At 37.4% G+C, this 22,773-nt stretch overlaps 1 protein-coding gene across 1 annotated transcript in view; it reads left to right on the forward strand.

Annotated features, from left to right (window-relative positions):
* SLC26A7 (solute carrier family 26 member 7) overlaps positions 1–22,773 on the forward strand; it is a gene marked incomplete at its 5' end in the record, with an annotated part of 123,169 nt that overhangs the window by 51,795 nt on the left and 48,601 nt on the right. The window contains 1 exon segment of the mRNA XM_079133940.1: positions 20,545–20,697. Coding sequence (XP_078990066.1) covers positions 20,545–20,697 — 153 coding nt within the window.

Below are 22,773 nucleotides of genomic sequence, written 5' to 3' on the forward strand. Positions count from 1 at the left end.
TTAGTAACCTTGGTGGGACAGTCATCTTTGTCAAAAGAATCCAGGTTCTGCCAATCAAAGAGTTCATTAATCAATTCTGGTGGCAGCCATCATGCTGTCAACACAGAGAAAACACGACTCTCTGCCTTCCTTCTGTTGTTAGTTGGGGCCTGGCAGGTTGGGATCTCTGCCTTCTGTGATGGTTTCCAGAGTGTCTTCTTTCTAGAGATGCCTGATTCTGGGCTATGAAGAGAATTCAGTTCTTTGCTTTGAATGTGTAAAATTTCCATCCATTTGAGTGTTCTGGGCTGACAGGTGTGCTTGCCTCAGTGAAACATTTTTTAAGGAGCAATTTAAATCAGATACAGGAAGCGGTGTACTCTCAGTTCTACCCTTTTAGGTATAGACCAGGCATCTAATAGCTTGAGGGTTTGAGATGGTGTAATATCTTCCCCTTTTCTACATGCTAGCATTTGGATCTGGAGTGTCTCCAGAGGTCCATGTGTTAAAGGTCTGGTCACCAGTCCATGGTGCTCTAGGAGGTGGTAAAACCTTTAGCAGGTGGAACTGAATGGGAGATCTTCTGGTCATTGGGGCTGCATCTACAAAGGGTATCACAGGGCTCCAGTCTCTTCCTCTCTCTCTCTCTCTCTCTCTCTCTCTCTCTCTCTCTCTCTCTCTCTCCTTGTCTCTCTCTCTCTCTCTCTCTCTCTCTCTCTCTCTCTCTCTCTCTGTCTCACCACACACTCTGTTTCTGGTCATGAGGTGAGCATCTTTGCTCTGCCATGTACTCCCTGACACGCTGTGCTGTCTCACCACAAGCCACAAGCAAAGTGGTCAACTGATAATAGAAGGAAATATCTAAAATTGTGAGCCAAAGTACCTTTTCTCTTTAAAAGTTGATTATCTCAGGTGTTTGCTACAGTAATGAGAAAACCGACTAACACAAGCACGCATCACAACTCCAACTAAGTTCTTTTCTCTTCTTGCTGTCAATCAGTGTCCCCAGGTGAGGTGTTCTTCAGGAATCTTAAACCCTGCTGAGGCTTTCCCTTGGTACTTGGAGGGCCCTTCAGAAATTTCAAAGGTCTACATATTCAAAATAAGCCTCTGGAATATCTGTCATGACCATCCTATGTCCCTAAAGAGTGGATGTAATTAGGCCTAGTAGACTGTTTTTTTTTTAGCTTTTCTCTCTTCCTTTAGCCTTAGTTCTACTTTTCCCTCTGTTCTTCAAGATTTTTTTTCCTCTAAATTTTCCTCTAAATTTGGAAACTATCTTTTTTTTGTTTTTTTGGTTTTATTTTTTCATTTTTCAGTTATAAAATACTTTTTCTTTTTTTTGTTTTTTTTTTTTTAATTATTGTAAACAAATGGGATACATGTTGTTTCTCTGTTTGTACATGGCATAAAGGCATACCATTTGTGTAATCATAAATTTACATAGAGTAATGTTGTTTGATTCATTCTGTTATTTTTTCCCTTCCCCCCACCCCTCCCACCCCTCTTTACCCTCTAAACAGTAGTTCCTTCCTCCATACTTGCCCCCCTCCCTAACCCTAACTCTAACCCTAACACTAACCCTTCCCTCCCCCCCATTATGTGTCATCATCTACTTATTAGCGATATCATTCGTCCTTTGGCTTTTTGAGATTGGCTTATCTCACTTAGCATGATATTCTCCAATTTCACCCATTTGCCTGCAAATGCCATAATTTTATCATTCTTTATGGCTGAGTAATATTCCATTGTATATATATACCACAGTTTCTTTATCCACTCATCAATTGAAGGGCATCTAGGTTGGTTCCACAGTCTGGCTATTGTGAATTGAGCAGCTATGAACATTGATGTGGCTGTATCTCTGTAGTATGCTGATTTTAAGACCTTTGGGTATAGGCCAAGGAGTGGGATAGCTGGGTCAAATGGAGGGTCCATTCCAAGTTTTCTAAGGAATCTCCACACTGCTTTCCAGAGTGGCTGCACTAATTTGCAGCCCCACCAGCAATGTATGAGTGTACCTTTCTCCCCACATCCTCGCCAACACCTGTTGTTGCTCGTATTCTTGATAATCGCCATTCTAATTGGGGTGAGATGGAATCTTAGGGTGGTTTTGATTTGCATTTCTCTTATTACTAGAGATGGTGAACATTTTTCCATATATCTGTTGATTGCTTGTAGATCTTCTTCTGTGAAGTGTCTGTTCATATTCTCAGCCCATTTGTTGATTGGATTATTTGTATTCTTGGTGTAGAGTTTTTTGAGTTCTTTATAGATTCTGGAGATTAGTGCTCTATCTGCAGTATGATTGGCAAAGATATTCCCCCACTCTGTAGGCTCTCTCTACACATTGCTGATAGTTTCCTTTGCTGAGAGAAAGCTTTTTAGTTTGAATCTATCCCAGTTATTGATTCTTGCTTTTATTTCTTGTGCTATGGGAGTCCTGTTAAGGAAGTCTGGTCCTAAGCCGACATGTTGAAGATCTGGACCTACTTTTTCTTCTATAATCTGCAGGGTCTCTGGTCTGATTCCGAGGTCCTTAATCCATTTTGAGTTTAGTTTCGTGCATAGGTGAGAATATGGGCTTAGTTTCATTCTGTTGCATATGGATTTCCAATTCTCCCAGCACCATTTGTTGAAGAGGCTATCTTTTCTCCATTGCATATTTTTGGCCCCTTTGTCTAGTATGAGAAAATTGTATTTATTTGGGTTTGTGTCTGTGTCCTCTATTCTGCACCATTGATCTACCTTTCTATTTTGGTGCCAATACCATGCCGTTTTTGTTACTGTTGCTTTGTAGTAAAGTTGAAGTTCTGGTATTGCAATACCCCCTGTTTCACTCTTCCTGCTAAGGATTGCTTTAGCTATTCTGGGTTTCTTATTCTTCTAGATGAATTTCATAATTGCTTGCTCTATTTCTGTAAGGTTTGTCATTGGGGTTTTAATTGGAATTGCATTGAATTTGTATAGCACTTTAGGTAGTATGGCCATTTTGACAATATTAATTCTTCCTATCCAAGAACATGGAAGATCTTTCCATCTTCTAAGGTGTTCTTTAATTTCTTTCTTTACTGTTGTATAGTTCTCATTGTAGAGGTCTTCCACCTCTTTTGTGAGATTGATTCCCAAGTATTTTATTTTTTTCGAGGCTATTGTGAATGGGGTAGTTTTCCTAATTTCTCTTTCTGAAGATTCATCACTTATGTATAAAAATGCGTTGGATTTATGGGCATTGATCTTGTAACCTGCTACTTTACTGATGAGTTCTACTTCACTTATGACTTCTAAGAGTTTTCTGGTGGAATTTCCAGGTTCCTCTAAATATATAAACATGTCATCAGCGAAAAGGGATAGTTTGAGTTCTTCTTTTCCAATTCGTATCCCTTTAATTTCTTTGGTTTGTCTAATTGCTCTGGCTAGAGTCTCAAGAAGGATGTTGAATAGAAGTGGTGAAAGAGGGCATCCCTGCCTTGTTCCAGTTTTTAGGGGGAATGCTTTCAGTTTTCACCATTTGGAATGATATTAGCCATGGGCTTAGCATAGATGGCCTTTACAATGTTAAGGAATGTTCCCACTATCCCTATTTTTTCTAGTGTTTTGAGCATGAAGGGGTACTGTATTTTATCAAATGCTTTTTCTGCATCGACTGAAATAATCATGTGATTCTTGACTTTAAGTCTATTGATATGGTGAATTACGTTTATTGATTTCCTGATGTTGAACCAACCTTGCATCCCTGGGATGAAACCCACTTGATCATGGTGCACTATCTTTTTAATATGTTTTTGTATGCGATTTGCTAAAATTTTGTTGAGAATTTTTGCGTCGATGTTCATTAAGGATATTGGTCTGAAATTTTCTTTCCTTGATGAGGCTCTGTCTGGTTCAGGTATCAGTGTGATATTGGCTTCATAGAATGAGTTTGGGAGGGTTCCCTCCTCTTCTATTTTATGGAATACTTTGAGAAGTATTGGAATGAGCTCTTCTTTAAAGGTTTTGAGGAACTTGGCTGAGAACCCATCTGGTCCCGGACTTTTCTTTGTTGGTAGGCTTTTGATGACTTCTTCTATTTCAGTACTTGAAATTGGTCTATTTAAATTGTTTATGTCCTCCTCGTTCAGTTTAGGCAATTCATATGTCTCTAGAAACCTGTTGATGTCTTCGAAATTTTCTATTTTGTTGGAGTATAGATTTTCAAAATAGCTTCAAATTATGTTTTGTATTTCAATCCTGTCTGTTGTGATATTTCCTTGTTCATTCCAAATTTTAGTGATTTGGGTTTTCTCTCGTCTTCTCTTTGTTAGTGTGGCTAAAGGTTTATCAATTTTGTTTATTTTTTCGAAGAACCAACTATTTATTTTGTCAATTTTTTGTATTGTTTCTTTTGTTTCAATTTCATTGATTTCGGCTCTGAGTTTAACTATTTCCTGCTGGTCTGTTCTTCTTTTTCTAGGGCTTTGAGCTGTAGTGTTAGGCCGTTTATTTGTTGAGTTTTACTTCTTTTATTAAATGTACTCCATGAAATAAATTTCCCTCTAAGTACTGCTTTCATAGTGTCCCAGAGATTTTGATATGATGTTTCTTTGTTCTCCTTTACCTCTAAGAATTTTTTAATTTCCTTCCTAATATCTTCTGTTATCCATCATCATATAATAGCATATTGTTTAATCTCCAAATGTTGGAGTAGTTTCTGTGTTTTACTCTTTCATTTATTTCTAACTTCAATCCATTATGATCTGGTAGAATACATGGTAGTGTCTCTATCTTCTTGTATTTGCTAACATTAGCTTTGTGGCATAATATATGGTCTATTTTAGAGAAGGATCGATGTGCTGCTGAGAAGAAAGTGTATTCGCTCTTGGTTGGATGGTATATTCTATAAATGTCCATTAAGTCTAAATTATTGATTGTGTTATTGAGATCTATGGTTTCTTTGTTCAATTTTTGTCTGGAAGATCTGTCCAGTGGTGAGAGAGGCGTGTTAAAATCACCTAGTATTATTGTGTTATGGTTTATTTGGTTTCTGAAATTGAGAAGGATTTGTTTGACATACATGGATGAGCCACTGTTTGGGGCATAGATGTTTATGATTGTTATATCTTGCTGATTTATGCTTCCCTTAAGCAGTATGAAATGACCTTCTTTATCCCTTCTGATTAACTTTGGCTTGAAGTCCACATTATCTGAAATGAGGATGGATACTCCAGCTTTTTTCTGAGTCCATGTGCATGGTATGTTTTTCCCCATCCTTTCACTTTTAGTCTATGGGTATCTTTTTCTATGAGGTGAGTCTCTTGTAGGCAACATATTGTTGGATCTTTCTTTTTAATCCAATCTGCCAGTCTATGTCTTTTGATTGATGAATTCAGGCCATTACCATTCAGGGTTATTATTGAGATATGATTTGGTTTCCCAGTCATTTGGTTCATTTTCTAAATTTTATTTATTTATTTGTTTGACACAACTTGGTTCCTCCTTTATTTGACAATTCCTTTAGGATAATTCCTCCCTTTGCTGATTTGCTTCTTTGTTTTTCATCTCTTCCTCATGGAATATTTTGCTGAGAATGTTCTGTAATGCTGGCTTTCTTTTTGTAAGTTCTTTTAGCTTTTGTTTATCATGGAAGGATTTTATTTCATCGTCAAATTTGAAGGTAAGTTTTCCTGGGTATAAGATTCTTGGTTGGCATCCATTTTCTTTCAGGGCTTGAAAAATGTTGTTCCAGGCCCTTCTAGCTTTTAGGGTGTGAATTGAAAAATCTGCTGATATCCGTATTGGTTTCCCCCTGAATGTAATTTGGTTCTTTTCTCTCGCAGCCTTTAAAATTCTGTCTTTATTTTGTATGTTAGGCATTTTCATTATAATGTGCCTTGGTGTGGGTCTGTTGTAATTTTGTGTATTTGGAGTCCTATAAGCCTCTTGAACTTGATTTTCCATTTCATTCTTCAGATTTGGGAAATTTTCTGATATTATTTCATTGAATAAATTGTTCATTCCTTTGGTTTGTTTCTCTAGGCCTTCCTCAAGCCCAATTATTCTTAAATTTGGCCTTTTTCATGATATCCCATAGTTCTTGTAGGTTCTGTTCATGATTTCTTACCATCTTCTCTGTTTGTTCAACTTTGTTTTCAAGGTTAAATATTTTGTCTTCAATGTCTGAGGTTCTGTCTTCCAGGTGTTCTATCCTACTGGATATGCTTTCTATGGAGTTCTTAATTTGGTTTATTGTTTCCTTCATTTCAAGGATTTCTGTTTGGTTTTTTTCAATATCTCTAACTCTTTATTGAAATGATCTTTTGCTTCCTGTATTTGCTCTTTTAACTGTCGATTGGTGCGATCATTCAGTGCCTGCATTTGCTCTTTCATCTCATCATTTGCTTCACTGATCATTTTAATTATGTACATTCTGAACTCCTTTTCTGTCATTTCTTCTGCCATGCTGTCATTGGGTTTTATTGCTATAACATCTAGATTTCTTTGCAGCATTTTCTTTCCTTGTTTTCTCATATTGTTCAGGTATCAGTGGACCGCTGAGATATTGCAGATTTCCTCTATTGACTTACAATGTCCCTGAAGATTTCTATATATATCCCGTCTTAGCCTTCAGTAGGCTGAAGTCTTGGAGGAAGTTGATAATGCGGTGTTCCACAAGGAAGCTGCCTCTCTAGGAGTGGTGGCCTTCAGGTGGGGTATAATCCCTGCTAGTGGGCAGAGGTGCCTCCACTTGTTGACCAATGGTCATCCAAAGGGGAACTAGGCTGCGGGCTGAGGCAAGGCCTGTTTGGGCCTGTGTCTCTGGTTTTCCCGTCCTTGTGGGGAAACCTCACCAGGCAGGGAAGACTCACCCGGAGGGGAGGTCTTGCTGGTCAGTTCCCTCCTAGAGGTTCCCCTCAATTTACAGCTACCGCCTGGGCTGGGTTGCCTTCCTCTGCAAAGTTCCCAGGGGCTCAGCCCTACCTCCTGGGCCTGGGAGCCTCACCCTTCGCAGATGAATCTCCTTAGGCTGCCCCTCCTCAGAGAATCTGCCCGCAGTCCTGGAACCTTCACTCTGCCCCTAAGTGTGTCTCTGTGCGGCTCTTCCACCAAGAAGCCTCCTAGATCCTGGGACCCTGCTCTGCACCTAATCGCCTGGCTATGCGGCCCCTCCTCTGAGCAGCCACCTGGGGCCCCGTACAATTGCTGTGAGTCCCAGAGACCCGCCACGCGCCTCTTCCTCCAGACAGCCGCCCAGTATTCTGGTGCGGTCACTAGGAGTCCAAGAAATTCACTGCGTGCCTCCTCCTCCCACCAACCACCCATAGCCCTGGGCAATCAATCACTCTGAGTCCAAGTTCCCCGTTCCTCCTCCACCTCCAGGTAACCCCCCCGGGTGTTCAGCAGCGGTCGCTCCAAGTGGCTCTGAATCCACGTGACCCGCTGCATGCATCCTCTGGGCAACCGCCCGGAGCTCTGGTGCGGCCACTCGAAACCAAGCGACCCACCGCGCTTCTCCTCCAGGCAGCCCCCCTGTGTTCAGGAGCTGTGGCCCTAAGTCCAAACAACTCACCAATTGCCTCCTCCTCTGAGCAGCTGCCTGGAGCTCTAATGCAGTCCCTGCGGGTCCAAACGACCCGCCGCAGTCCTCCTCCTCCTCCTCCTACTCCTCCGGGCAGGCCCCGGTGTTCAGAGGTGGTCTGAGTCCAAACAGCTCACCACGCAGCCCCTCCTCTGGCAACCGCCTGTAGCTCTGGTATAGCCACTCCGAATCCAAGTGGCCTTGCTCCTCCTCCTCCCCCTCATCCTCAGGGCAGGCCCCGGTGTTCAGAAGTGTCGCTCTAAGTGCAAACAGCTCGCCGCGCCGCTCCTCCTCTGGTAACCGCCTGTAGCTCTGGTGCAGTCACTCCGAATCCAAGTGGCCACGCTCCTCCTCCTCCTCTTCAGGGCAGGCCCCGGTGTCCTGAGTCCACACAGTTCTCCTCGCCGCTCCTCCCCTTGGCAGCCACCGGAGCCCCAGTGGTTGCTCCGAATCCCAGCGCTGTGCTGAGCGGCCTCCTCTACGACGCTCCCAGTTGTCCACGTTCACTGCTCCAGCAGTGGGGGGGTGTCTCGCCGGCAGCTCTACTTCACAAAGTTCCCTGCGTTCCGGGACTACCGCCCCATCCGGGATGCCTCCCCAACGGGAGAGAGTCACCCGGCTGCTTTGAGTTGGGCCCAAGTGTCTCAATATCTCCTCTTTTGAATCCTGAGTCCTGGAGCAACATGAAATGCAGCCACCCTCTACGCCGCCATCTTGAAAACCTAAACTATCTTTTTTTAAAAATTGTTTTTTTCCTAGTGACTTTGAGGAACATTTCAATACGTTCTTCTTCAGTTATATTTTGAGTAAAGATTAACTTTTTCTATGAGTTAACTTTTAGCTCTGATGATTTTACTAGACAATCAGACACCAGTTGATCAGTAATTCCCCTCCCCTAGAACGTGGGGACAGAAGAAAGAACTTTAAAGAAGAGAAGCCCAGACTCAGATCACAGCTCTCGTCATGACCAGAGCCAATGATCAAGAGTTTTTAACTTCTGGTTGCCTGTTCTGTAAACTGATGATAAGTATACCTGATGATGTTCATTCTCAAAATGAAATGCCTGGAATGTTAAATGAAAGCCATTGGCTTTTTACTAGCAGTGAAGAGTTGGATATAACAAATTTCAGATTTTAAAAGTGCCATTTAAGTTATAAATACTAATACTTCTCCACTACAGATGACTCTTAATTAGACAAAATAAAACAATAAACATGAGGTTATATGAGTCTTTGAAACTTAAATATCAAAGTAACCTGAACATTTATAACACTTAGAAATATTTCTGCTCTTAATGAGGGGTGCTTATCAGAATTGCAGAAATGCTGTTATTTTTGTTTATAAATATTTCCACTGATTCAGCTGAAAGTTCCTTCAGCAGTTATAATGCCATATAAAACACATAAACAATGCTATAATATATTTAAGAATAAGCAGAAACAAAGTTACAAGGGTGGCTGTGTCTTGGAATCCTGACTTGATGTTTAAATCATTCTATTTTTATTGTCCTTAAGATACAAATATTTGACTGACAACTTGGTTCTCTACACAAATAAGAGGGAAAAATTTAATTCTTTAGAATAAAAAATCTAATCAAGAGATAATAAAGTATCTTTTTATTAGAAAGGATGCTTTTCCCAAGAGGCACAATAAAAATTATAAAAATTCCTAGCTCATATTAGCACATGTGGATTTCTCTGAGATGGCGCCAGTGTCTCAGCCTGTAGCAGTCTATGATAAATTTGGCAGAGCTGGTCACTGGCATGGCTTTATAGGAGTACCTTCTAAGTAATTATGCACAGTTCTGTGCATTAAAACTAAGAGCAAAAGGCAAGCTTGGCAATATACTCAATTACCCTTCTTGGAAGTTTTATTTCCCTCCTTAAAAACGGGGAGTTTCAGAACTGGAAAACAGTTTCATTTCCACCCACACCCCTGCAGCACAAGCAAAGCACTTTTTGAGTTTGGACTGCTAAGACTGCAAAGCAGGAACCAAGAATGTTCATAAAGTGGAATTGAAACATCAGAAGGAAATCAGAGCCGATGAAGCAGTTTCTTTTATAGAGAATGAGATCACAATTAAATATGTACAAATGAGGTTTCTGTGTGGAGAACAAATCTTCTTTGAAGATATAGGTCCTTTGGGATTTTCTGAGTCAAGAACTCGCTTTGGTGCTTTATGAAATCCCACATTTTCTTTATGAAATCCCACATTTGACATTCCTATTGTGACTTGCAGGGATGTGCAAGATGTGAAAAATGGACATAATAAGTTGAAAGAAAGAAAAAGAAAATGTTCATCTGCAACTTGATTCAGTCAGGGATGCTGGGGATAGAAAATGGGAGAGGTTTAATTTGGATATGGAACAGTTATATGGAAATTTATGACAAAGGTTACTTTCAAATTATAACTCAGAAAGCAAATATTTTTGCAACTTGACGATTTGGGCTTAGCTCTTTCCATCCCCCACTCTTCACTGAAAAAATGCATCACCACAAAACCCAATGCGCAAGTAATTCAAATTAAACTTATTTTTCTAAACAAGCATTGGCTGGATGCCACCTAGGCCTTGGCACGCTTGATTTTATGTTTGGTCCAAGTCAGTTTTGTGTACCCATGTTGTCTTTAGCTATTTAACATACCATGCTTCCCTCAGACTGTGTTCTGGTATGAGACTTATTTATCCCTCGAAGCAATAGCAAAATGAATCTATTCCCAGTATGAGATACAGTTATTGGTCAGAAATTTGGATATAATGATATAAAAACTTATAGAATGTTGTCCCCCCCACCCCTGCTTTCTTTTGGGATTTGATTTGTACTAAAGAAAATCCTGCTTAGGGTTGATATTCAACTTAATATTTCTTTTTATTTGTGTTCACTAACTTGGGAGGGGGAGGGATTCAGGAAGTTTAATCTTATCAATGCCCATCCGTAAAATATTTACAGTTGTAATGATAGGTAGACCAAGTTGATAGGGGACATGAAAATCTTATGAACAGGGAAAACTTGTACAAACATCAATTTGGGGAAGTTCAGAGATGGTTTTAGGGATCTGGGAGCAGGTATGTAAAGTTCAAATTCAAATATAATCAACTTAAAAGCAAGTTGGGGGTTAGGAGAAGGCATACATGGGCAATTGTGGCTCAGGTTTAAAGGCACCAAGGAAGTAGAAGCTACCTTAAATATTCAACAAGATAATGGGGGAGATTTAATAGACTACACAAATAAGGAAGAGAAAAGCATGCATTCTTGATTCAAGAACCACTAAAAGAATTATTCAATAAATACTCATTGACCAATTCATAGTCATTGAGGATGCAGTGAGAAATAATATCCTTATTCTCATGAAATTTTATTGAAATACTGAGGAAAGATACGAACTAAGGTACAAAGAGACAAATTGGTGAGCAAGATGCTCACTTATAGTGTTATTGAAGGAAACAATGTTGTGATTGATGGAAGGCCGTGTGATAGAGTGAAGGCGATGGGACTGCTTAGATAAGGAGGTGAGAGAAGCCCATTCTGGGAGAGAGAGTTTGAGTGGAGGCCAGAAAGGTGAGAAGCCCAGCAGTGAAAGGGGTTTGGACTGAGTGTTCTAGATGGAGGGAACAGGAAATGTGAAGCTCCTGAGATAAATGCAAATTTGATATGTTGGATGGACAGACGGAATGATTTTAGTATTAAAATCCTTTCCCATGGAATTTCAGCAATTCTGTGATTCTCTTCCATCAAATCCTGTAGTCTGGCTATGAGAGAAGACCTTACTCTTGTTTTACATATGTAGCCAGCAGAACAAAGTGTTGATAGGGAGAGTGACCAAGAACTACTTTCCAGGTTCACTGTTTTAATTTTTGCATGTCTATAAGAAATTGACCTAAGCTCTGAGTCCTTTTTTCCTCATATTACATGGACGTAATAATGCTCATCTTGAGAAATTATGAGTCACTGAATATCAGATGAACAGCCCAGTGCCGAGATGTGGTAATTCCTCCATTCTTTCTTCCAGAATCTGCCCTTCCCATGCCTGCTGTGGTGCAGAGAACATGAAAATTTCTTTCCGTTCAGGGCAGAGAGAAATTAGGGAAACACACTGTGTAGACAGAAATTGACTTTCACCGGATATTGCAATATGTAACTGGATGGATTATGTAATAAACTTTATTCATCATAGGATGTGATAGCAGTTATGATGAGTAAAATTATTTATTTAGTGCTACTAATTTTGTCTCATTTAAAAAGATACTCCAAGACAAAAAATGTCCATACTGTAATAAATTTTGACAAAATCATGTTACACTCATATATGAAATTTTGCCTTTATGTATACATAGAAGGTACCAATAAAAAATGAATAAATAAATGAGAGAAAGGAAAATCAATAAAATGGAGGAAGAAGAACAGGGGGAGGGAGGAAGGGAGGGCAATGGGAGACAGGGATTTAAATCAAACTGTATGCATATATGATTTTGTCAAAATGAACTCAACTACAATGTATAAATACAATGCTCTAATAAAAAATTATATGTTTAGATGTGTGTCTGTACTTGGATTAAGCCAAACATATTTTCACACTTGAAGTGTGCATGTATGATAGCAAATATATATGGATATTACAATTTATATTCTGGAAATAGTCTTGACTTTTTGGTTGATGACTGATTCAAAATCATACATTGAGAACTTGGACTGGTAAGGTTGTAGGTTAGTTGTTCATACCTACTAGTATAGTAGTGTGCTGGCATTGTGACAGCTTTCTGATTTTATTAACACTCTGTGGTTTCTCTAGTGAAACACAAACTTATTATGACATGTCATAGTTTAGACATGAGGTCTTCCAAAAACTCATGAGTGGGACAATGCAAGACCTTAGTGGTGAAATGATTGGGTTATGAGAGTTTAAACCTAATCAGTGCATCATCCCCTGATAGAGACTAACCGGGTGGTAATAGTAGGGAGACAGTGTGGAGTGGAGGAGATAGGACATTGAGGGCCTGCCATTGGGGTTTATAGTTTGTTCTCGGTAGGGGAACTCTCTTTCTGCTTCCTGGTGCGATGTTCTAACCCATGATTTTCCACCATGATGTTCTTCCTCATCTCTGGCCCAGAGCAACAGAGTCAGCCATCTATCAACTGAGACCTCTGAAACCATGAGCCCCCCAAAAAACTTTTCCTCCTCTAATTGTTCTTGTCAAGACTTTTGGTTACAACAGTGAAAAAACTGACTGAAGCATGACAGATCCTTAATAAAAAATAACAAAGGACTAATAAGTAAAAATATCAAAGGATTTGATGTGTCTTTTTTTAATATAGAAATAATACATTTGAATATTATTTGTGGTCCCTCTATAGGTAGTTCATCATTACTGCTGAAGAATTATTATCAATGATACAATTAGACTTCAAAATGTTTCCTTATAAGAAAAAAAAAATTATTGCAGCAACCAGAATGCTGGGGATGGGATTTTTGTCAATGGGATTTTGGTCAATGGGATTTTGGGGTTAGCTGAGTATTAAGGAGTGATGAGCAGAAAGTCCATTAAGTTTATAACACTCGGTATTTTCTAAACATATAAAATCTTTCTCTTTGTATCATTCAGTTTAACACAGTGGACACACTTTAGATTTCTCTTCCTCCGCAGGTGTTTCTATACTGGACCTTATTTAGAACCTCAGTAATAGTTATGCAATAAAAACAGATTGAATACATGTGACCTCAGGGAGAACTTTATTTTTTCTTAATAAAGTATTGCATATGAACTTTTTCAGCAATTTGTTTAATTTTTATAAAACTTAAGTTTTTAAATATTAACTTTTATTAGATTATAAAACATTAAAATTAATTGGGTCAAAAAAACTTTACCAAATGTATGGATTACTATAAATTTACTATAATGTTATCTTTAGTATTTAGCTCAATGTCTTGCACAAAATAGAACCTCAATAAACATATGAAATGAATGAGCACATGATAGATACAAATTCCCCTAATATGTATTGATAGTGAGAAAAGAAGCTCAGTCCTTTCTCTACTAGTTATTTTGCTTATTCAGGATAAAATCTACCCTATTGAGAGATTTATTGTTACTCTTACGATCTTTGGCCAGAATACTCATTCATTCAACAATATTTATTGAATCTTGTATTGAATATCCAATGTTGAATATTTATTGAACTTTATTTTAGACATTGTTCCAGGAATTGAGACTCTATCAGTGAAAAAAAAAAAAAAAAAAAACCTTATAAAGACTGTCCAAATCAGATAAAAACACATTATGTAAATGTTCTGTGTATATGTGTGTGTGCTTATGTATGTGTGGAACTTCCCACTAAATGCCTCAGAAAAGTCTCACCTCTAAAGAAAATAATCATAGTAAATAATAAGTTAATTAAAAATAAGGGGAGGGGGATAAAAAAAGAATAAAAGAAAAATCAGTGGAGTAGACAAAGCAGAATGTAGGGAAGGGAGGGAAGGGTTGGGATAGGGAAAGACAATGGAACTTTCCCATGTACATATATGAATATGCACAGTGAATCTCCCCATCATGTACATTCACAAGACACTAATTAAAAAAAAAAAAAACTAAAAGTAAATAGAATGATCAGTAGTGCATAGGGAAGGGAACAGGGGGAGGGAGGAGGGCAGGCAAAGAGGAAGTACTGGGGACTAAATTAGAACAAATTATATTCAATGCTTTTATAATTATGTCAAAATGAATCCTATTGTTATGTATAACTAAAAAGATCCAATAAAAATGAATCAATACCTGTACTATGGGTATTTAAAATTTTTTTTAAGTATCTTTTTAAAATATCTCAAAATGAATCTCTTTATGTATACCAATATTTTTCCATTCTATGTCTTTATAATAAATGGTCCATTTAATAACCTGGTATGATAATCTCGAAATGAGCCAAACTCCTATTTTATTAAATAGGTCATTCAGGTTTTTGATATAATAGCTTTCTTATTTATCCAAATAGATTTACACATTACCTTTGCTTCTCAGAGATCTGGAAAGCAAATGAAGATCCTCGATAAGAGTTCTTATTTACTGGAGCTCAGTGCATGATAACATACTTGGACGACTGGAAAGGAGAAGTTCATAATGTGCTTAGGATAACTGTACTAAGTGAGGGTCTGTAAGGCAGTGTGTGTGTGAGTGTGTCTGCCCTGTCTCCATCTCTATATGCCACCCATCTCCTACCAGCCGGTCTGCTTGAGACTTCTCTCTGAGGGTCCACATGACAGTCATTAGAACTGCACTCCTCATCAGTCTGCTTTCTTTTGTGTTCTTCACGCTGATTGTGAGGAGCCCTTGCCCACCCCCATCACGTTCTTCTGGAGTATTCACCCCCATCACGTTCTTCTGGAGCATCATGTAAGACATGCTTTGCTGGATGAGCTATGGTTTAATCCAGACAGACAATAAAAACTGTTTTTTTTTTTTTTTTCATTCCTTTCATTTTGGGGTGGCCATTTTTATTACTGCAAACACATGTTCTTGAAATGCACATTACAGCAAATTTGGTATGGCTTGGGAATTTTGCCTATTTCCCCACTTTCTTATATAGGCACTCTCATAGCATACTTTTAATACCATGGGAGAAAACATAAAGAAGAGTTCTTTAAGTGCCTTAAAACTTTAAATGTTTGGCTTCTTTTGACAAGTCATCTGAATAATTGTCTCAATTTTATCCTCAGATCATGATAAACCATCAGAAAGTTATGTATTTTGACAAAATCATTTTGACATCACTCTTTATCCCATAAAATATGGGTTATATTTCACTGAGTATGGGCTACGAGTAACTACAAGAAAGAGACCCTGTTACTTCAATTGTAGTAATGCTGTAAATAATTATTCAAAATGTAGAGTGATAGGCAAAATATTATCTGCATCTCAGATAACTTTGATGTTATAGTGTTGCATTTTCCTTCTAAGTGGTATGGAATAAAGTAGAATACTTTGGAAACAATAAGTATAACTACTTGGCCTCTGGTTCATTTCTTTTTTTTAATTTATTTTGATTCATTGTACACAAATGGGGTACAACTGTTGTTTCTCTGGTTGTACACGAAGTAGAGTTGCACCATTTGTGTAATCATATATGTACATAATGATGTTTGTCTCATTCTGTTATTTTTCCTTTCCCCCACTCCTCCCACCCCTCTTTTTCCTCTATACAATCCATCCTTCCTCCATTCTTGCCTCCCTCCCACCCCCATTATGTATTATCATCTACTTATCAGAGAGATCATTTGTTCTTTGTTTTTTTTTGGGATTGGTTTATCTCACTTAGATGATATTCTCTAATTTCATCCATTTGCCTGCAAATGCCTTAATTTTATTATTCTTTATGACTGAGCAATATTACATTGCTCAGTTTCTTTATCCATTCATTAATTGAAGGGCATCTAGGTTGGTTCCACAATCTGGCTATTGTGAATTGAGCAGCTATGAACATTGAGGTGGCTGCATCACTGTAGTATGCTGATTTTAAGTCCTTTGGGTGTAGGCCAAGGAGTGGGATAGCTGGGTCAAATGGTGGTTCCATTCTAAGTTTTCTAAGAAATCTCCATACTGCTTTCCAGAGTGGCTGCACTAATTTGCAACCCCACCAGCAATGTATGAGTGTACTTTTTTCCCACATCCTCATCAACACATATTGTTGCTTGTATTCTTGATAATCGCCATTCTAATTGGGGTGAGATGGAATCTTAGGGTAGTTTTGATTTGCATTTCTCTTATTACTAGAGATGTTGAACATTTTTTCATATATCTGTTGATTGTTTGTAGATCTTCTGTGGAGTGTCTGCTCATTTCCTTAGCCCATTTATTGATTGGGTTATTTGTATTTGTAAAGTTTTTGAGTTCTTTATAGATTCTGGAGATTAGTGCTCTATCTGAAGTATGTGTGGCAAAGATTTTCTCCCACTCTGTAGGCTCTCTCTTCACATTGCTGATAGTTTCCTTTGCTGAGAAAAAACTTTTTAGTTTGAATCTATCCCAATTATTGATTCTTGCTTTTATTTCTTGTGCTTTAGGAGTCATGTTAAGGAAGTCTGATCCTAAGCCAAGATGATGAAGATTTGAATCTACTTTTTCTTCTATAAAATGCAGGGTCTCTGGTCTGATTCTGAGGTCCTTGATTCATTTCAAGTTGAGTTTTGTGCAGGGTGAGAGATAGAGGTTTAATTTCATTTTACTGCAAATGGATTTCCAGTTTTCCCAGCACCATTTGTTGGAGAGGCTATCTTTTCTCCATTGTATGTTTTTGGCAGCTTTGTCTAGTATGAGAAAACTGCATTTATGTGGATTTGTCTCTGTGTCCTCTATTCTGTACCTCTAATTTATCTGTCTATTTTGGTGCCGATACCATGCCGTTTTTGTTACTATTGCTCTGTAGTATAGTTGAAGTTCTGGTATTGTGATACCCCCTACTTCACTCTTCCTGATAAGGATTGCTTTAGTTATTCTGGTCTCTTTTTCTTCCAAATGAGTTTTATGATTTCTTTCTCTGTTTCTATGAGATACGTCCTTGGGATTTTAATTGGAATTGCATTGAATTTGATTAGCACTTTTGGTAGTATGGCCATTTTGACAATATTAATTCTGCCTATCCAAGAACATGGGAAATCTTTCCATCTTCTGGTTCAATTCTTAATGTCTGAATATAGGACTGATAGTTTGTTGTTGTTAACGGTGTGGACAAGTAGGGTTTGTATAACTACTCATTACCCTGGTCTTTTTCACCCAGTGGGACTTCATTTTTAATAGAGTACATTTTCTTTGTTTGAAATTGTTAGAAAGTTAATAAGCATGTTCAATAGACAGAATTCATCTTGGATAGCCTGATACACCCCCTTTACAGAAGGTGTTCTTCCTCATCCCTGGACCAGGAAGGCTTAGTTCTTTAATTAGTAAACTAGTAAGCAAATTTTAAGAGATACTAATGAATGTTGTCTAGGTTATTTTACCCATGGTCTACATAATATTTTTATCTAATATTTTGGGTTGTGGTTAACATATGTTTGAGATGCTAAGCATAAAGGGCAAAGAACACCAATAAGTTACACTAGTATAAGAATAACTTGCATAATAAAATGAAAACTAGTTTTCATATCACCTCAAAGGAGACTTGAGAAATCTGTGGACAAATAGAAATGAAATTATGAGAACCACATTCAATATTTCCAAGAGAAAGAAGAGGAAAAAAATGTTGAACATAAGCACTTAAGGCTTATTTAATACCTTTAAAATTATAGGTGATTCATACTCATAAGAGATAATATGGAAGATACAGACAAGCACAAACATCTCATGCAGACCCATTACTATTCTAGAAATATCCATAGATATTTAAAGCATAAATTTCATTTTATAAAATATATGTTATTAATTTGTAGGACTACCATAACCAGTGTCTCCAATTGGGCAACTTAAACAAGAGCAACAAAGTATTTTTTTACAGACTTAGAGGTTAGAAGTCTAAAATAAAGCTTTTGGGAGATTGATTTCTTCTGAGACCTCTAGTTGGCTTGCAGATTGCTGACTTTTTGTTGGCATTCTCACATTTTTGTTGGTGCATTATAATTATACATAATAGTGGAATTCATTATACCAGGTTCATACATGCACATAATTTGATTGCTCTTATTGCTCTCCCCTCCTCCCTCCCGATTGACTTGCTGTACTCTACTGATCTCCCTTCTATTATTATTATTATTAATTATTATTATTACTATTTTAATTAGTGCATTACAATTACATATACAAGTGGGATTGTGCTATATTCATATATCATATGATTTTTGTGTGTGTATATGCACATCTAGGTCCTAACATCTTCTTTTAATGATACCAGTTATATTGAATTAAGATCCACCCATATGACCTCATTTTAACTTAATTATTGCTTTAAAGTTACTGTCTCCAAATACAGTCTGAGCTGTTGTGGGACCTTAAAATATGAACTTGACATTACTTTGGGGAAGAACACAGTTTAGTACATAGCACTTATCAACCCATACACACTTATCTGCCAGTTGCTTTTTCCATTCATCATCAGAACAGGAAGGCCTTTCCTTGTAATAAGGTCTTTTCACACAAGTCTAATTATGTAGATAGGCTTGAAGTGGAGCTGCTGGGGCAAAAATAGAATATTTCAAGTTTTTTATATGCTTATCAGACCACTTAGAGTATACCAATTTACACTCATATCGTTAGTGTAGAAGATTTCTCATTTCTTCCTCCAAATTTTACCAACATTAAGTATTATTACTTAAAAATCACTAATAATTTGATACAAGAAAAAATATGATTTTTATTGTTTGGATTTATGTTTCTTTGATGACTAGTGTATTTTAGTTTTTTATTTATATGCTTATTGGTCCTCTCTTTTGTTAGTTATGTCTTCTGCCCATATTAATGCCTACTTTTTCTATGACTTCAATTTTTTATTTAATACTTTTTATATAGAATTTATTTTATTTTATTTAATTTTGGTTCAAACATGGGTTATTGGATAATCTGTTCTATAATGCAATTATGTTTCTGGGCTCTCATATGTTTCCTCCTTTTTCCCCCAAATTTTAATACTACTATCAAATTTTCACTTATCATACTTATGTTTTTGTTTGATAGTATAAACCCACAAATATTTTTCTTCAAAATTTTCTTTTTCTTGTGCATTTAGTACTCTATATGAATTTGAGAATTGTGTTAATTTTCCAATTCGCAAAATTCAAGTTGGGTTTCTTAATATGAAATGTTTATGTAGAGAGATGATTTGATTTAGGTTAGTTATTTCCCCCCCTTGCACTTAGTTTTAGAATTCTTTAAAATCTTGCCCCATCTTTTTAATACTGCTAGATAAGTTGCTTATATAATTATCAACAGGACCCTAAGTTGTTGAGCAAAATATTATTGACACTTAGTTGAATAAATGTAAACTTTTAATTTTAGGAACAGCTTTATGTTTTTCTTTTCCTCGACTTATTCTTATGTTTATTTAACTTATTTACTGAGTCAGATTATCCCAAGTTACCAAGATCAACTGTCTGATGTTAGTATATTATATCTTCTCTCTAATTGAAAGCTCATTCTTTAATGACAGCATGGTTTCAAATAAACCTGCCTTTAAAGACAAAATTATATTGGTTTCTGGCCTTTTTTTGGGGGAAATCTTATACTCCTCTCTCCATATTCTATGCCTGAGTTATACATGACATTTCAGCAAAACATTTTGTCCAGATTCCTTCTCACCCACCTCCGTTAACCTGGTTAATTCCCACTTACCTTGTTTGGGAAGGGTTCATCTCCAAGTTCTACACTTCAGATACCCCTTCCATATCTAGAGCATCATATTGCGCTAGTTTATCACTTTAATTAGCAATTCCTACACTGGACTACAGGCTCTGTGGATACTAAGGCTGCATATGAGTTGTTCCTCACTGTAGACCTAGCACTGATATAGTGCTTGGCACAAATGTGTGGCAATAGACAAGTAAATAAATGCTGAGTGACTGAAAACATGATAATATTTTACATGGAGCCATCAGCTGTCAATTAAATATCAGTTCCTAACTCATTTAGGTGTGACTTATTTGTGTGTTTGTTTCTGGCCTTTGAGGAGGGGTGGGGTCAAAGGTTGAGCATCTATAGGCTCCTTGCTGCTCTTAGTGCTGAATCTACATAAAACTAAAGAGTCATGGCACTTCTGCCCCGTAAGTACTAGGGAAGAAGCCTGAAGAGTTGTTCTTTCCAGTAGTGTCCTTTTGTAGGTGGGAGCAAACCTTGAGTCTGATGGAAGAATCAAGGGCAAGGCAATTTTGTACATGTGAATAAACATATAGCTTTGCTCTATCTACGTCTCCTATGTTCCCACCCCCTAATCGTTAAGACCTTTTTATAAAACAGCACTGAATTTATATGGAGCCAGATTTCCATGCTGGTATATTGTAGGAGACCCTGAATTTTGTTTATGTTTTTTTCTCATTCCTGTAGATTTATGCGTATGTCTTTGAAAACATCAAGTCTGTCCGACTGGAAGCACTACTCTTGTCCTTGCTGAGCATCGTGGTTCTTGTTCTTGTTAAAGAGCTGAATGAACAATTTAAAAGGAAAATTAAAGTTGTTCTTCCTGTCGATTTAGTTTTGGTAAGTATGAAATCAACATTTAGCTTTCTGCTATCCAGAGTTTGCCCGTGGTTGGGGTAATCTCCAGATGCTTACTATATTGTCTACAGTAACCCATAACTACTCCTGGGTCTCATTAAAGTAGGGCTAATTTGCGTGGCTATACATTAATGTAAGAACAGGAAACATTTTGAGTCAATAATGTAAAAAAGGAGGCACACATGTTCTCAATTTATACAGCATTTCTCATATGCTCTTAATTTTTTTATATAAATAAGAGAACATATAGCCTAGGATCTCAAGGAGAGCTTTTAAGGGAGAGACTCAATAGATCTCTGTCATGATCCTATATAAAGCAAAAATGTGATTCCACATCCTATTGATACAACATCTGAATGATATACAGAGAAATACTGTCAACTAAAATTTTTCTACTAATGATTATTAGTTTGTTTATACTTGTTACCAACTTAATTTTGCCTTACCGAAAAGATGCACATGATTTTTCATTGGTAGGGCAGGCTCTTTAAAAATTTTTTTGTTGTTGTCGCACCTGGCAAAGCAATACAATATATTTATTTTGCTTCCAAGGCTTGTGGCACTAAAATATATGTTTTGAAAATTTAAGAACCTTTAATGGGATCTCTTAACTAAACAAAGTGTCAAATTGAAATATTAACACAACCACTACTAATAAATCTACTAACTTATTCACTGGCTTTACGATATTTGAGTTATATATTACATACATATATATTCAAATAGTATCTAAATAACCTCAATTACTTAAAAAATATCCCTTTATACTGTTGAACTAGTGTAGGTTTATGAACATATAAGACCAGAACATTGGAAACTGCCTCTGCAGGACACAACTCATTTCTACAGAACTGAGATAGAAGCCACTTATGATACTATACCCTTGACACTTTGGTGAGATACACATTAACATAGGCGAGCTACACATGTGTGTATATTTAAAATGAGCCATCAAGCGCAGGGTACTATGATTATTAGCTTTCATAGCAACAATTCTGAAATATACCATCATTTCTCTAAGTCCTGCAGATATTGAGAAATGCCTATCTTTTGACAACCTATACAATATGTTTTCATAAAATCAAAAATTGAAAATAACCATGGGGGGAAAACTCTTAAGTTTGTAATAAGGAAGTTGCAAATTTCTGGAAAAACTAGTAAGAATTATTCTTAAAATAAAAGATACTCCATATACAGTGTGACATTTACAAGACCCATGGCGGAAGTAGTGGTGAAAGCTCAACTATTTAAAAATTATAGATCAAAATGTTAGACAAAACAGGTTTGGTTTTCTACCTTGACTAACGTACCCTAGTAATGACCTTGAAAACCAGGTTAGGGTGGAGAATTCTCCTACTGCTTTGAGGTCTGTTAGAATGTGGTGGTCTGAGAAGAGACAGCCTCTTGGCTCACTTCTTATCTTGCCATTCCAGCTTTATCCCACCCGTGAGGGTATTCACCTGACTATGTACGTACATTCCTGCCCCAGTGTCCAAACTCCAAACAATACCTCACTCCACACGGCAACCCTGCCTTGGCCTTCCTTGGGCTACCCTACTAAGATAGTCCTAGCGAAATGCTCTGCACGTGGACTGAGGGCCATTTGGGCAAGAAATGATATATTCCCAAGTTCCATAGTGTAGATTGAAAAGAGAGGTGCGGGTCTAATTGGGCACATCCTCCTCCTGCCCTTACAGAGCTCCCATCTATGGAGTAGGCTAGAGATAGAGGAGAGCCAAATTGGAATCCTTAAAACACCGGACCCACTTGGGGCAGGATTCCCTAATAAGGAGGTACTGTAAGGGAGGTACTGACCTTATATACACAGATGATATTAAATGATACTGAAGAGAGACCAAAGACCATGAGGGAAATTTAATTATGTTAAAGAAATACAGCCAGGAAGTTAGACACTGTCTGAAAGGCTAATTCAATGACTTAAAATATTACTATTATATCACAATATTTAAAAGTTTAACAGTATAATCTGTTAAGCAGTTTTATGACTTTTTTCTCTGTATTAAAGTCCTCAAAATGTTCTGCTTTTTAAGCCCATTT

This window comes from Sciurus vulgaris (assembly GCF_902686455.1).
Source record: "Sciurus vulgaris genome assembly, chromosome: 1".
NCBI lineage: Eukaryota > Metazoa > Chordata > Mammalia > Rodentia > Sciuridae > Sciurus > Sciurus vulgaris.